Here is a 16,649-nt window from a genome sequence, read left to right on the forward strand (position 1 = left end):
GTAGGATCTGAGGTGTAAAACCTGGAAACATGATATACATAGGCAAATTCCTCCTGAGCCCTAAATGCTGGCCATGAGTGATAAATGGATGGTCTGAAATAGTAGGTAAGAGCTGTTATATGTCCCCTGCCTGTGTTAATCAAAGGACTCAAATTCTGCATAGCAGCAGGTTGGGCTAATGGATTTATTAATATATTTTGTCTATGACCACAAGTTCAAAATGCAAGGTGTATTTTTTTTAGAGCTGTTGCATGTCTTCCTCTCCCATAGGCCCCTGGAGGTAAGAGGTCAAACAAAAGTAGTTTCTTGGGTAATTCTGACTTTGGGATTAACTCTGGGTTTTTTGGAAGGGAGCAGGTAGAACTAGAATTTTTAGGGGGTCAGCGCAAAACTTATCCATAAGCTTGAATCTGTTACGTGGAAGTCCATGTGGCTATTGCAGAACATAAAGGATCCACAGATCCAAAGGGCTGGAAACTCCCTATTCTATTTTAAAAATAATTTAAAAAGCCTTAGCATTTCAGGAACTCTGCTTGTTTTTCAGAATTTTTAGCTGTTGAAACAGTCATATAGCAGAAATGTGTCTTAACAGTTGTCTGTTAGACACAAGAATGTCTAAAAAGATCTCCAAGAAAGGAAACAGCTTTTGGAAGGATTAGATGTATTAGCTTTGTGGGCTTTTCAAAGTCTTCACAAAAATTCAGCAAGGAAATCAAACTGCTTTGTATTTCAATAGAAATTCAAGAGGTCAGAAAATATCTATACAGTGTTGCGTAACTTTCTTGTCACATATAGTGCAGGGCAGGTGTATTTGCTGATGGATGTATAGATACAGATTTTCTCTTCACATGTAAAATCTGTCTCTTTCTTGGAAGATAAAACTTAAAAAAGGGTGACTTATGTGTGTAATATGCTGGTGCAGAGAATGGGAAGGTGACAATGCAGGGTTATTAGGTATCTTGAAACACGTTTTAGTATGGCTTGGGCTCTTAAATTAAAGGTTCTGGGAGAGCCCTTGCAGCTATTGCATCACTTGCCAAAAATAGCATCTATACTGCATAAGGCAGCCTGTCTGCAGTGTGGATAGTCTTGAGAAATTAGTGCTTCTTTTGAATGATGTTCAGTCATTTTTCCTTCTCAGCTAAGCAGATTTTTAATCTAAATTGTGATAGAGAATGAAGTAAAACATTTTATTTTCTGTCTCTGGGGTTGGGGTGAGTCTGAAAATAGCATTGTCCACAGTTCTGTCTGCAGCATGATTCTAAAAATATATTTTTAAGCTTACTGAAATTACAGTTTAAAGACACTAATAAACATGTTCTTATATTGTAATTGTCAGGGGAAGGGAAGGAAAAAATTGCTTTGTACAGCATGAGGTAGTCTGCTGTTCTCATCAATCACTTAAAATTTGGCAGTGTTTTTTTTTAAATTACAATTATACAATGCAAGTGAAGTATAATGCTAATCTAAATTCTTACTAAAAACCCCCCAGAAATCCCAAATCCCTTCTCTTGAAAATAGAAGGTATGTTCTACAGTGTTTTTTTAACTTCTCTTATTTTGAAATCTTAGTCAAGATATACCAGCAAAGGAGTGTTTGTATTCCAGTGGTGTTGCTGAACCAGACAGGTCTGCAGCATAGCATTTTATTTTTAGACTCTAGGTTGCCATTTTTATCCTGTAAAAAATATTCATCAGCGTCTGGGTGACAGGCCATCAGTTTTTATAAATGTGTCACACCGCGTTTTTTCCACCTCTCTCTATTTCTCCTTTTATGTCCTGCTGTATACATTTCTTTTTTTGGGGAAAAGGGAGAGGAGGAATGAGGGTATGGATTTTAATTCATGCATTAGATTTTTCAGTTCACAGGTCTTTAGTGTCACACTGTTCATTCATCTCCTGCACTTGGCCGCTTACGCAGCTTTGCTTATTGTCTGCAATGGGTGAACTGCTCTGGTGCACAGAGCGGGGGCATGGGAAGGGGCAAAACAGGTTTGCTGCCAGACTGATCACCTTGGCTGCCCTCTCTCTGCTCACCCCAAAATACCCTGTTGTGGCAGTGCTGTTGAGAAATAGTTTCATGTATGGTTTTGGGGTGTTTGTCAGTATAAAATTACTTCACGGAGAAGCTATTCAAGATCTCTTTGCAATAAATTTATATAGGCCAGCTGACTTCTAACAATAGAAGATGGGAGATCTCTTCTGGTCTGGGATATTGAGAAGTGCATGGCTCAAAGCAAAACAGTTTTGGGATGGTGAGGCAGTAACTCCACTGAGTATGAATCTGTAGCACAAATTTCATGGCAGTAGTGCCATATTACAGTTGCTTTCTAGGGTGCTGGACTTCGGAACCTCCATAGCACAACTGTCCTGTATGTGTGTAGAAAGCCTTAGGCTTTCAGGAAGAATTGCTCCTCATGTCCTTGAAGAGCCATCTAGGTTGGCAAGGATTGTCATGAGAGCAATTGGTACTGCTGCTGGCCCTTTCTTTTTTCCCCTGAACCCAAACATGGGAATCTTACTGTAGCAGTGATAGGAGCTTGATTTTGAGTGACTCTTTGCTGCTTTGGTGGTGTTGGAGAAGAGTTGTTGCTTGTGGGACGTGGCAGCCAGGAACAACTTGCTGCTGAAGCTGAGTTAGCTCATGGCCTAAGGGGGACTCACCTAGGAGGATGGTGGGTTTCATACTAGTCTGGCTGCATACTAAGGTTTTACCTGAATGACGTGATCTCAAATGCTAAAAGGGAACTGAGAGAAACAAGTGAAAAGGGTGCAAATACTCTATTAGGAGTTAAAGGTCTGAGTCAACTCTGTCCTGATTAGTTTTATTTATAATTTTAAAAGTTCTTGAAGTCTTTAGTCACTGGTACCCAAGATGGCTTGTTCAGGCAGGGCCAAACTTAGATGTTATAAGTAATAGTAGGTATTCACAAATGTAAGAGCAATAAAATTATTAGGATGGTTGGTTACTGATACTTTTGGAATTAGAAGAGGAGATTCAGTATGCTTAAGCTGTATATACACACATGCTAAATGTGCTTTAAAGGGGGGAAAATGGATTGGATTTTGGTCTTATTTGGAGAGGCACTGTAGGTTGAGACCTTCCAGAGGAGGGTTCTTAGGTACAAATGTGCACACTTGTGTTGGAGAAGATAATACACAGAGCTTGTGGTGTGACTTAACTAGTAACCTCCTTAAATGTCATATTAGTCATATTTCTGCTGCATGTGGTAATACAACACTGTGTCTTTCTCAGGGTTAAAATTTGTCTTTCCTTCTATACATCCAAGTAACTGTCCTGATTTATATCATCCCATCCTAAAAATGGAACAGTTTAATTTTTATGTATTAGAATTTGTAAACCCTAAGGAAGTGGCTTTATGGAATAAAATACAGTGGTAGGCAGTATTCCAGCAAAAATTAAGTAACTAATGTGTTTCATTTTTTTTTAGTCTATTTTGACTATGATAAGTTTGAAACCACATTGTAAATAAGAGGTTAAGGATTGGAGGCTGGACCTAAAATGGGTCCCCCTTACTGTCATTAAGGGGAATGATATCCCGGTTGGATGAATGCTACAGGAAAAAGCAGGTGAGACAGCAATGTGTTAGTGACTGCATGAAATGAGCACAGGCCTGGTGGCGGTGGTCTGGGCCAGAGCGAAAAGGCTTGTCCATGTGTGAGGCTGCTCCTGTGCTGCTTCGTGTGTGCCTTCATCAGGAAGGTGCTGTGGTGGCCGAGTTCATCCATGCAGACCTAGGTTAGCTAGTGAGCCCTGTTCTGTCCAAAAAAAATGCCGAGGAGCACAGTGTGGGACTATGGTTCCAGCCTGCACCTGGCTGGGATATTGGTACTGGTTTGGTGGCAGGTGGGGTGAGTCCAGCCTGGCTCCCACTTGGAACTGTCTTGGCTCTCTGCTTTCCTTCTCAGGGGCTGTGCTGCAAGGAGGTTTGTCAGTTGGGTGCAGGACTGGGTGAATGTAGGACTCCAACGCATTCCTCAGCTTTTTGGGAGGCAGAAAGGCTCCATATGGAGGCATCCAGTGGTTCTGTGGAGGTTCTTAGGTCTGGATAGGCTCATCAGCTGAAAGCTGGCAGGCTGTGTTATGTAAAAATATATTCCTGAGAGTCTCCATAGCTCTTTTTCTTGTCAGAGACCATCTACCTACCTGTCTTTTTCCAAAGAGTGGTTTATCCTGGGCACAGTGATGCTTATTGCAGACTTAGATGCTGCAAATGTTTATTATCTTTGGCACAAGACAGAGTGCTAGTAAAGGTGGTAAAGGAATGTCCGAGCAGTTCTGTGGTTTGAGATTCATTGGAGCTGGAAATGAAGGAAGAAAAAATCAGTTTCTACAGTGTCAGTTTTCTTAGTCTTTCTGTGCTTCCCAGTTTGTCTATTTTTGGCATGTTGTTGACGCACTGAAATTCTACCCTGTAACTTGTATTCTAAAGGAAGATTTTAATTCTGGGAGTAGGAAAGGAGCATGGTTTTTCTAATAGATGGACTATATTTAGATAATTTGGGTATTTTAAATGTACTTAGTGTTTTAATTAATTTGCTGTCTGCAAACCTGTAGTCCAAAGAGATTCTGACAGAGGCTCCCATCAAAGGGTTTCCTAAGTATCTAATCTAATAAATTTTTTTCTATCTGTTGAATTTACCTGTTTAGTTAATATATAAAATAACTTGAAAATCTACAACTTCAATTTAAAGGACAGAGAGAAAGTTAAAAAGTGACCAGTGTCATTGCTTGCCATGATCAAGAGGTAGTGGAGAAAGCACCAAATCCCAAACTAGCAGATGAGTTTCAAAAAGAACAGGGAACCATACTGTCGTATGCAGGATGTAGTTCAGCTGGGTAGCTTCTTGTTACAGTCTGTATTAGATGCAAAAGGTTTACATGGATTAAAAACAAATTACTCTAAAAGATCTTAAAAGCTTTTTCTCCTGTGAATTTGTCCAAAATTGCCAGCTGTAGTCCACCAAATTGCAGAGCGGTAAGCCAGAGAGAGGAAGAGCATCCTGGAGAAGGTATCACAATATGATTGATTTCTTAAATTCTCCCCTCAGTACCTATTGCTGGCCACTACCAGAGACCGAGTCTGGAGTTAGTGGGATCTCTGTTCTGAGCTGGAAGATCTATTCTTGTGATAAAACAGTTACACTATAAAAGAGCTTGTCTACACTATGTTGTTTTTTTTACCACCTCTAGTCTTTCAGTATAATAGTTGGATGTGTGCAAAGGGAAGGAACAGGTGAATGATAACATGGAGTTACACAGGGTTTTTTTTTTCTAATGACCTGATGTGTTGGATGTGCCATGCTAGTACTGAATGATGCATTAATGCTTGAAATATACCAAAACCTTCATTTAAAAATTTCATGAAGACTTTGTGTTTTGTATAACTCTAAATAATTCAGTTCCTAGTCGTGAAGCTGTGAAAGGTCAACTAATGTTTCAAAAGTGTACAGAAAAGTTTGTTTTTAGCACTGCACGAGTTTCATGCCCACAGTCTGATCTTAAAAAGCCATTACAAGGTGCTGTTGCTTCTTTTCATGCCCAAAATGTTTCTGGAGACTGGTGTCCTCACTGTGAATAGGGAGGTGATTGAGTAAGATGATTTGAGTTATTGCCAGTGAGATAAGGGGTCCCAGAAGGAACCCCTTCCCAGTTCAGATCCTCTTCATGGAACCAGAGTCTCTGTTCTGTTAGGACCACTGTGCATTTGTCTGTCATATAATTTTTGTTTCATATTTCTAGCTTCAGTTAGTCTCTCTTTCATGAAGAGGTGAGAAGAGACACTCTGGAAGTCAAATTGTCCGTTGAGATGGTGGGGGGGGAGAATTTCTCTGATACCTTCTGACAATCTGAGGAAGCTTAGGAGGGTGCAGTTAACAGAATGTATCAAAAACAATAAACAAATTCAAGTCAGGGTTATTTTGTTTCCCATTTCCCTTCTGATCCATTAAATGGATAGTAATTAACAGATTCCTGTTGCAAGTTTGTAGCTCTGTTTCCAGAGTTAGCTCTGGCTTGTCCTGCATCTCAGAGCTCCTCTGGCAGGTCAGGTTCGTTACCCCAAGTTCAGACTCAGAAACAGGGTATTTTTTTCCCCCGTTGAGAGATATTAATTTCCAGTCTTATTTGTGACCAACTTATAGTTTCTTCCCAATGTTAGCCTAAACTTTTCCTTTCCTGCTCATTATACTGCATGAACTTACAAAGAGCAAACAAACCCCTTTTAAATTCATCTCCCAGAAGAGATAACTCTTAATCATTTTAGCAACTTTTTCTTTTTCTTTTTCTTTTTCTTTTTCTTTTTCTTTTTCTTTTTCTTTTTCTTTTTCTTTTTCTTTTTCTTTTTCTTTTTCTTTTTCTTTTTCTTTTTCTTTTTCTTTTTCTTTTTCTTTTTTCCTTTTTTTTCTTTTTCTTTTTCTTTTTTTCTTTTCTTGCTGTTTCCATTTAAATTACTTAATTTATTATTGGTTTTTTATTGCCATGAGAAGCACCTCAGTAGTTATATAAGTTGCCTTTATAGCTGCATCAGAATGGCAGTTTACAGACCATTTTATATGTAGGTGCTGCACCCCAGGTACCTTTTTTCCACTACTTACGATGGTCACCTCAGCTCTAAACAAAGTTAGTCTCGAGTGCATACCTTGACATCTGGTACCACTATGTCACAGTGTAATATCTGACAATATTATGTTTCAATTCCTGTGGTCTGTAGACCTATCTAATCTTCTGTAGTGTGACAAATGTGATCCTTTTCAGTAGCTAGGTTGTCTGTGAAGTTCATAAAGCATTTCCATCTCTGTGTGGTGGTCATTAGCAGAAATGCTGAACAGGATTTCTGCTGAGATCAGTCCCTGAGGAGTGTAAGTAATAATTTGGTTTTATCCTGATAAAGTTCCTTTTTTTGGTCTGAACTGTTGTAGATGCCTCTCCAGGTAGCTTCTGATGATATTCTAAAATTCTTACAGTTGGTAGCAGTCACCTTCACGGTTGTAGTTCCTTATGATCATCATATAAAATGTTTTTTCTTTTGCCTTGTGGGTCTGAAGCATTATTCTTGTCTAAATTGATCACACCTTTTAGTAGTTTGACACAGTTTGTCTTTTGATTAAAAATGAGTCTAGTGCTGATTTTATACCAATCTCCACTTTTTCTATGCTCGCAATTATTCTGACATCTTGCATATCTTTGACTTCAACTGAATTTGCTCATAGCTTACCAAATCACTTGTTATCCTCTTCTGCTTGCAAGTTTTGGTTCTTTGTTGCCACATCACTGATTTAAATTTATTTTTCTGCCTGCTACAATGAAAGAGGAAAAAAAAAATCTGAAATTTCTTCTAGTGACTTCTTATGTAGAGTCTTCTTTCAGCTTTACAGGCTCCAAACCCAGAGGCTTTTCTACTGGCTGCTTAGTTTCTTCTCAGAAAAATAACGTATCTAGGCGTGTTTCCAGTGGCAAACACACTGAAAGCCTTCAGATGGTGCCAGTTGTCAGCTATCTGGTCTTCAAAATGTTTGTGTTGTGTTCCTCCTCTCCTGAAGGCAGGAAGAACCAGAAGTGGTAATTTGAACGACCCCTACACATGTGGGTTTTTGGCCTGGTCGTGCTTGCCATGACAGTCAATATCTGTCATGTATTTCACAGTGATGAACACATGAGAGACTGTTTTTGCCAAACATTAATACTATGCAGTAACTCTTACTGTAGTGTCTTAGAGCACAAGGCAGCTGTAGCCTTTGCAAATGCTTAACTCAGCTTGAACTGACTGGAGCAGATGATCTGAACAATTTCCTTGATATTGCAGAAGTTAAGTTCAGGGCACTCTTGGTTTCACCTGACGACTTCTGGATCAAAAGCCTTAAAAGCAGCCTAGGATGGAGTGGGGACTTCTGAACAGGATGATGGAATTCCCCTTCTCTTCCTAGACTCCCATGCCCATAACACAGCAACCCTTGACTAACAGGAAAAAAAGACCTCATGGCAAAGACTTGAATGTAAGTGCATAAAGGACAACCAGCCTGGAACTGGGAGAGCTCCCACAGAGGCAACTGGAACTGATATTGCTTAAGGATTGCCTGTGACTTTCATGAACTCTTCAGTACGCTTTTCCTGTTGAGATTTCTAGATTGCTTCTAGCTCTCAAGTCTAAAGAATCTTGTGAATGCACTGCCCAAAACCCTTTCTTGCTGTAGTTCTGGGTGAAATGGGAACTTGTCAGTGCTGTGATATTTATAGAATATTTTTCTACCCACAGTCCTAGCTCCTAGACACAAGCTGTTACCAAGTAAGTGTTCGGTTCTGGGAATTGAACCTTTTTCTGTAGTTTATCTTTTCAAAGCCTGACCATTAGGTCTTAGCTCCTTTGTGCAGAAAAAAACTTCTTTATATGAAAAAAAAGCCAAACCCAAACCAGAATTTCTAGAATTCTAGCTCAGGGTACAGATCTTTCTGATGAGGCTTCCTATTTCAGCAGTTAAATTGAGAATAGATATGAAGTTTGTCTTATTTTCTGCACTGAGTTTTCTGGTTTTATTTAATAAAAATGCAGGGAGTTGCTGCTGTCTTATTAACTTGCAGCCAGCATGCTTATCTTCTTTGTTCTTTGTTAAATATGAGCTGGCATGTGTTAGACTGCGTTAGCGTTCGCTCTTTGGGACTTCAGTGGTTTCTAAATTTGGCATTGCTAAGCCGGTGCCCTGTTTGCTTGAATCAATTGGGGCTGCTATTTTTAGCAACAAAAGGGAATTGAAATAGCAATATTCTTTCCATGTAATAGATCCCCAAGAGGAATACTGATGCAAGCTCTCTGTCATCCCGTATTCTCCCCCTCCCCAAAAGCACTCAGACGAAAGGCAGCTGTCATGGTTTGCGGCTGTATTAATCTTTAATCAATCGAGTGTTTTCTGCATTCAGGTGTTCGGGGAAAAAAAAGGGTCACGACTAAGATCTGCCTGGAATAACTAAGCACTCATGCATGGTCTGTGCAGTCAGAATTTGTGGGTAATGGCAGGGATAGACAGAGCAGCTAAAAATAGCATATGCTTCCAGTGTTTCTCCAATCTATTTTTGATGCTTGATTTTGATAAGGTTGATTGGACTCTTACTAAAAATAGCCGTTCCTAGCAAGCTGAGGACAAAAAGTAGAGTATTTTTAACCAGCACAGACTAAAGTACTTTTGTTGGCTGGAAATAATCTAGAAGCTTGGTATTGGTCAAATGCCAATGATTTATATAAATCTGTAATAAATGAAGCACTGCTTGATGCCAAGCAGGGATAGTCTTTTCTCCCCTTGCCAGCTTTTGTTTTCCCCAGGAGCTGTCATATTCTTAATATAGCCTCCGTGTTTCGTAGCAGAAGAATCTCGAGTCTTCAGTTATTTATGTGTTGTACTTTTAAACCTATGCTAAGGTTAGCTGTGCTGTGAAGTTTCTCTCAACTGTATTGCTTTAACAAGATACATAGGGTCCTAGTTTATTCTTTATGTTGTGCCCTACAGCCAGATACTGTGCTGTGACAGACCCTTGCTCGTATCTGGATTCAGTCTTGCAGGACAGGGATGTCTCTTCTGTGTGCATGAAGGATGTAGCAGAGAGACTAGCTCTGCAGTGGCCATTTTGACATCAAATTTGAATGCCTCTCAGGGGATCAGAAATGTAGCTAAGCTACCCTCCTTGAGATCTGTTAGTTAGCTTAATTTTTTGAAAGGAAGAGTATAGGTATTCCCAAATTGCTGGACCCACATCTGTCTAGGGAGAATAACATTGATAATGGCCTGAGTTCTGCTTCCTAGGTAGATGATGTGCATGAGTGCATCTGCAGTACACTGAAGGATTGCCTAAAAACTTGGGCTATTCTGAATGAAAACAGTAAGATGGCTGAACCAAAATGAATTTGTAGTTTGACGAGACTAGCACAGAACATGCATAATAGTTGTTAGCTTCATTGTGCAGGTAACCAAAACCGCGCAAGGAGTATGCCTGGTGCTGTTTGCTAGAGGAGATATGGATAAAAGTATTCTGTGCTTTATCTGCATTAGGCATCTCATAAGTTTATTTTGCTGTGGAAAACGTGTGTTTGTATCTGAAGGCAGGCTTGATCTCCTTAAGCGTTTTTTTCCACTGTAGTCTAACCTTGAGTTGGGGAGTCACGAATCTATAATCTTGTTTCAGAGTGATTGCTCTGCAGAACTGCGGTAGAATTTCCTATGCTTGCTGTTGTCTTCTCCCTGTGTCAATGCTGGTCCTTGCTCTCATCATGAGAGGAGATGATTTCTACATGCCTGCCTCATGCTTTATTGCACCATTATTTGCTTTTGTTTTAAGATGTCCTGGCTGCATAAAAAGCAGGTTAAAATGTTCTTTCTGGGCCTTGAATATTCACTTCGGTCACAAAACAGGCTGTCATGGGCTGCTGGGTGCAGCTTTTGCCTGGCTCTGGAATGGTGGTCCCTTTTTTAACAGCAGGGAGCGTTAGAAGGTGGAGGATATTTTCTAGGTGACCTCTTATTTGGTAACACAGTGGCTGTTACTTCATACAAGCAAAAAGAACATGTGAGCTCTCCACACCATTGGTGGTACTTTATCCTTTGTGTTGTGGAATTTCTGAAAGATGCAGGTGCCATTGGAAACATTTTCGTATTTACCCCTCTGTAAGCCTTCTCGAGAAGAGTCTACATTTTTATTCCCTAAAGTCATGTACTACTGCTTATGTTAATTTTCTAGACTAACGTCACTGGCTGGTTACATATGTTCTATAGGCTTGGTCTTCATGGCTTTTTTTAATAACAGTGCAAGATGACTGGTGAGCTTTTTTAACTTTGCCCTGTGTTTGTCAAGGGTTGCCTTGAGTTTGGTACTGGAGAGGAAATGTTGCCAGTGCTTATGAGCGGCTTCATATCTGTTGTGTATATGACAAAAGCTGTGAAACACTAGGAGGTGAGGTGGCTAGGTGGTATTAAGGTGTAGAGAATTAGTGAATTGTCTGTCGATAACCATTCCAGTAGCAGAGGCTGTGGTGGATGCCTCTGTAGCTGTATCTTAAGTTGAAGAGATCACTGTAAGAGGTCAAAGATGTGTAAGTAAACTCAAAGTGGAGGGTTTTTTTGTGTTTTTTTTTCTTTCTTCTCTTCCCACACCATATAGGAAGCAAAATGCTGGCACAGTCTTTAGAGCAAAGTTGCTATACTATCCTAAGGTGAAGATTTTGATGATTTATGGAAATAATTAAATGATATATTAAGGATAATACTGTAATAAAAATGTAACTGCTGATCCGAGTCCTTGTGCTGATGACTTGTATATATACAATGGTAGCTGAAATCTCCACAACCTACATATGGCATAACCTCCTCCAGCAGTGTGAGCAGATGATGCCCCATACTGCTCTCATTGTTTAGAGACCTTGATACTTCATTGAAAGTTTGTTTTTGCACACTAACGCTGTATCCAAAGCATTAGTGGGTTCAGAGTTGCTTATACTAATGTGGTGTACACTACTGGCTAGCGTGAGTGATTATAGATGTTTTATCAGCTTTCCAACTTCTTGTCTACCATTTTGAACAGTGTAGGATCAGTTGGAATGTAAGACTGTTCATGCAAAACTGAAATGAAAGCCAGGACTAGAGGATGAAACCATGTGTACATCAGTCACCCATTTTAACAATGATTATGCCAGTCTTAACCAAAGTGTCATTATTCAGAAAAGCAAGAGTTGTTCCTTTCAGTGTGCTGGACTCACCAGGGCCAGACTATCTGGACTCTGACTAAGAGCAGGAGCTTTTAGGCAGGTTTTTTGGAACTGAGGAAAGATGATATGATTTTGCATGTGTCAACTCTCTACATATACTAGTTCCAAAAAAGCACATTTTGAGATGGTGCTGTCTAATTATTTTGCAAAATACTTTGTGTCTAGAGCTGCTGAGGTCTGGCTAGTGGTAACTTCCCAGGGTAGAACATCTCCACTTCAATGCAAGTACATGTATTGGTTTACTAAGAGTGAATTGTTTTCAGAGAATGTCATGTTACTGCATACCTTTCCTTGTTTTCCGTCCCCTGACTTCTGGGCTGTAGAGGAACAGGTGAAGATGGGTGTTGACTTTGTCAAAAATCAGATGATGCTTCAGTATAAACTTCCATTCAGACAAACATTTACTTGGTGGGCTCACACATGAGCTGCCTGGGCACTCTTGCTTCTCTTCTGGAGACAGCAGATGGCTGAAGTGGGAAGCTACTACAGTTAGTCTGACTACTGAATAAATGTGTATAATCACACTTAGGAGCTGGTGCAGCTTTCTTGTACAGACCATAACTTATGCCTATCCTACTTACTTTAGCCTTCTTTAAGCTCTGCCAACTGCAGTCAGTTTGTAACTTTTGTTGGAAGGCAGCTGTAGAAGAAACAGAATTCAAAAGCTTAATCGACACTTGGAGTTAAACTAGTTTCAGCACATCAAATTGATAGTAGAAATTTAGTTAAACTGACACAGCTTTGGAGTGGTTAAAACTGCAACATTTGGCTCCAGTATGGAAACTAGAGATGAATGTAATCAACATGAAAATTATAAGTGACTTGCTAATGTGCAAACTTTAGGTAATGCAAAATGTGGAGGCAGATAAGGTAGCTGAATCTTGACTTCTGTGATGTTGGTCCAGTCAGTTGCCTTTACCCCACCTCTTTTCTGTACTTTTACGACATAGGGTCTAAGTTTTGCTTTCTGCTCTGGCAGATGTCTGTCAGGACAGCCTTTCTGACCCACCAAACTACTCACCAGGATCCCATAAATGGGCAGTAAACAGAGCTTCCTGGCTGAACTGGGTGCTGTGGGTCAGCAGCAGGACAGATCTGTGTTAGTGTGTGTTTCCCGTCGCAGTTCACTGGTGCCTCAATGGCCTCTGCACCAGTGCAACTGCTGATGGGAAATCTATTAGCTTAGAATGGGAGGGAGCTGAGCCAGGTGGCTTCTCTTGAAGGGCCTTAGGAAGAGAAGTGTGACCTGAAAAAAGGTTATACATTGGAAAACTGTCCTTGTACTGTGTTTGTTCTTCAAGATGGTGTGGTAGGATGGAGCAGAAGACCGCAGCCTTCTCCACATGGAACCAGTAAAAAAACTATGGTATTAGTGTTGTCTTGTGAGGAGTTCCCTTATTGTTAAGAAAAACTAGTTCCATACTTTATTCTGATCTATGCCTTTACATGCAGCAGAAGCAAAACAGTAATGTGTATTAGCTAGGAGTATGTTTCTGTAGGTGATAGCTCAAGCATTTTTTTTTTCCTTGTGGGATTTTGTAATTTTTTATCTACATTAGAATTTTTTTAAAATTTCTTATATTCTGTTCTGGAGGGTACTTTAACCTCTGGACTACAGGTTATTTTAGTCTGAAGTAGGTCCTATAAAGGGTAAAGAAACATCTTTTTACTCACTCACACATCAGTTAGAAATCCTTGATCTTCAGATTATGTCCTGTGCTCCAGCTGATTCTATTACCATTTACCTAAGCAACGGATTCAATAAATGAGTAAATATCCTTGACTGAAACTACTTGTACTTTACTAAGCCTTTAAAGGGCCACAGGTACTTTTTGGAGTCACTGCCTCGTGGAGCATGTATTGCATTCTTGGCTGCAGTTGCTGGAAGTGGAACAACCTGCAATGTCAGAAAACAGTATTTTAAAATGCTGAGCTTGTTATCTGAGAATAAAACCGTTAAGTCCATAAATCGTGAATTGGAAGGAGGAGAAATGATCTGTAAATGTTATAGGGAATGGCTCTCCTTTAGGTGCCTCACTAACTATAGTGAAGGAAACAACCCCTTTCACCAAGTCACTGAAGCTGAATGTTTTCCAGATTGGGTCAGCTTAGAACTTGTCCAGCTACTGTTGTGAGCCTAAGGGGGAGTGGTCCTGGTATGTGTTTTCACTGTGCTCCTATTTGTTTCATTGTTGTGCTGAAGCAATAATGACTTGTGTGATAATGCATAATGTGAAATCCAAAATCAGCAAGGCTGAAACTGAAGCTTGTTAGTCCTTGAACTAAAGGGATGGTGCTGTCCTGCAGCACTGTGGTGCTTTCTGGCTGAATGGGTAACGATACTGGTACAAGTTTGGTTGCAGGAAGTGGACTCCTGGGAATGTATTCTTAATTTCTTTCCTAAGGTCTGCTTTTTATTGGTCATTTGGACCCTTGCTTTACCTTTATATATGTGGATTTATTTCTGTGACAAAACTGTTACTCACACTTCCCTAATGGTGGCTGGATAGGAAGTGGCAAAACAGTGTGACACAGACACTTAGTTTTCTCAGTTCACTGGTGCTGACAGTGCAGCAGCTAGAGCTCTGTTTACTAGCCAGAGCATCCCTGATGTTCAGTGTGCATGCATATCCTTATTACACTGGAGCTACGGCATCTTGCAAATAAACCTTGAAACTAGGGAAGGGATAAATATGTAGGATGAACATATGTATGTACCTTCATCTATGGTCATCTGTAAATCTCAAAATCAGGAACGTGCCTGGATCTTTCTTCTTAGCCTGTTATTGAACTATTGCCTTGCCATTCAAGCTCAAATAGGACCTTCACTGGTAGTTTAATCACTTGTTATTTCATCCACTTATTTGTAGCTAGCAGGCACAGAAACTGAAATGGTTACAGCATTTCTTAGCTGTTATTACTCAAACAGAAATATTCAGGCTGCTGTTTGCATGCCAACTGTTATAGGTAATCTGCAAGCAGTAACTAATCAAATCATCTGCAAACACGTCTCCTTCCAGTGCCTCGAAGGGAAGTTATTGCTGAACCCCGGTGCTAGACAACACTTCTGTCTGCTTTGAGTTTCACTCTGGTAGAGTTTGACCCAGGAGTTGAACCAACACTCATCATCAGTTCACTCTTCTGAAACATTAAACAAGCCCAAGTATTTGGCCATGCCTACATTCAGCATAAGCAGTGGAAGCACAAACCAAGCTCTTCTTGGATCTGATAGGAGGACAGACAGAAAAATCTGATATATTTTGTGGCTACTTGGATAGGGAGAGCAGAGATAGGTGAATGAGGTGAGACAGGAGAGCTAAATAATGTGAGGTGTAGGCATTTGGTTTGGTAAGAAGGAAAAGCTTAGAGAAATAGGAAGTGGTGCTGAAGGTACTTGCTTAAAAAATAGTTGGAAAAGCAGTTTCTGGATGGAGGAATTGCTGTTTACTGAGATGATCAGCTATTAGTGTGGTGAGAGCCCTGGAATAATCTGTCAAACTAATGGCGTGTTGAGTCACTCAGAGCTTCTCAGCTTGTGGAAAAGAATCCTAGAAAGACTTGAGGCTTGACACAGATCCAGTCACCCACGGGTGAAAAAGTTTAAGCTGTAGAAGCCCAGCTTGCAAGTGATGGCTGGATCAGTCACTCATACTTGCTGCCAGTGAGCACAATGGTCATAGGGATCTGAAATCTGCTGGAGAAACACTAACGGAGACCTGTTTTCTATGTCCTAAAATCTGATACCTTCTATTTTACTGTATGTTTAAAACTAAGTTGACAGCTGGTTTAATAATCATAAATGAGCTTTTTTTAGTAAAATGACTTGGAAATCTTAGTCTGCAAAGTTTCTGAAGAAGTGTATTGGGGCAGAGGACTGGCATGAGAAGGGATGCTGAACCCGATTCTTGAAACATATACTGAGTTCCTAACTCCATCTCTTTCTCTCCTTTCTTGCTTATGGGAAGGTTTAAGTGAGAGTTCTCCAAGGGATTTAATAAAAGTTGTACACTTATTCCAGAGACTTCAACTCATTCTGTCTGGAATGAGTACTTTAACAGCTTACTGATGAACACACCCACTGCAGTTACTGTGAAACAATTAATGTAGATTTGTCTCTCTTTTTTTTTTTTTTTGTCCAGTGGTCACAGGAGCTACTGATGGGATTGGAAAAGCGTATGCAGAAGAGGTAAGAATTCTTACCAACTGAAGTCTGTCTTGATCCTTGGCAAGATGTCATCCTGTCTCAACTCTGTCAAGCAGCAGATCATATCACCTCACCTTATCTTAACAGATACCTATGGAAAAAGAGGTCTCCTGCCTTACCTTCCTCTGATAATTAGCCAAAAGTTGTATCCCTTTTAGTTAATTTCTTCTATTTGTGAATTATATTTTCAGCCCTTACCTTGCCCTTAAGTTTTTATTTTTAACTTTTTTAGTTGTTAAAATAATTAACCTTTGCAACCCTTGGTATGTATGGGTACTGACTAAATGGCATTTCTAGCTGCCAGCAGTATGTTCCAATTATTTCCCCTAATTCATGAAGTCTCTGAAGCTGGGTTTTACCTTTATCTCTTTTACTGTACTTTTGATCTTGATGGATATGTGGGCTCCAAATATGGCACTGGACTGTATTGCTTAAGACAGAAAGTGCCTGTTAGTATAGGGCAATTTAGCCTATAAGCCCAGAGAACATCATGACAGATAGTGCTGACTACAACAATTTATAGCAAAAATAACTTTCAACTCAGTATTAGTACCGAAGTAAGCCTGTCTGTACTCATTTTTGTGTTCTCTGAAATACCAGCATGACTTTGTGTGAGATCAGCTGTGAGACATTCTCTTTTTCTTGATTTTTTGTTTTTATTTTTTGTTTTGTTTTGGT

The 16,649-nt window shown here is 39.9% G+C and overlaps 1 protein-coding gene across 1 annotated transcript in view; it reads left to right on the plus strand.

Annotated features, from left to right (window-relative positions):
* Positions 1 to 16,649, plus strand: part of HSD17B12 (hydroxysteroid 17-beta dehydrogenase 12) — an 85,243-nt gene that overhangs the window by 17,306 nt on the left and 51,288 nt on the right. Inside the window, exon 2 of the mRNA XM_064657802.1 lies at positions 15,907 to 15,953. Coding sequence (XP_064513872.1) covers positions 15,907 to 15,953 — 47 coding nt within the window. The remainder of the gene's footprint in view (positions 1 to 15,906; positions 15,954 to 16,649) is intronic.

The sequence above is a fragment of the Pseudopipra pipra genome, chromosome 6 (assembly GCF_036250125.1).
Source record: "Pseudopipra pipra isolate bDixPip1 chromosome 6, bDixPip1.hap1, whole genome shotgun sequence".
Lineage (NCBI taxonomy): Eukaryota > Metazoa > Chordata > Aves > Passeriformes > Pipridae > Pseudopipra > Pseudopipra pipra.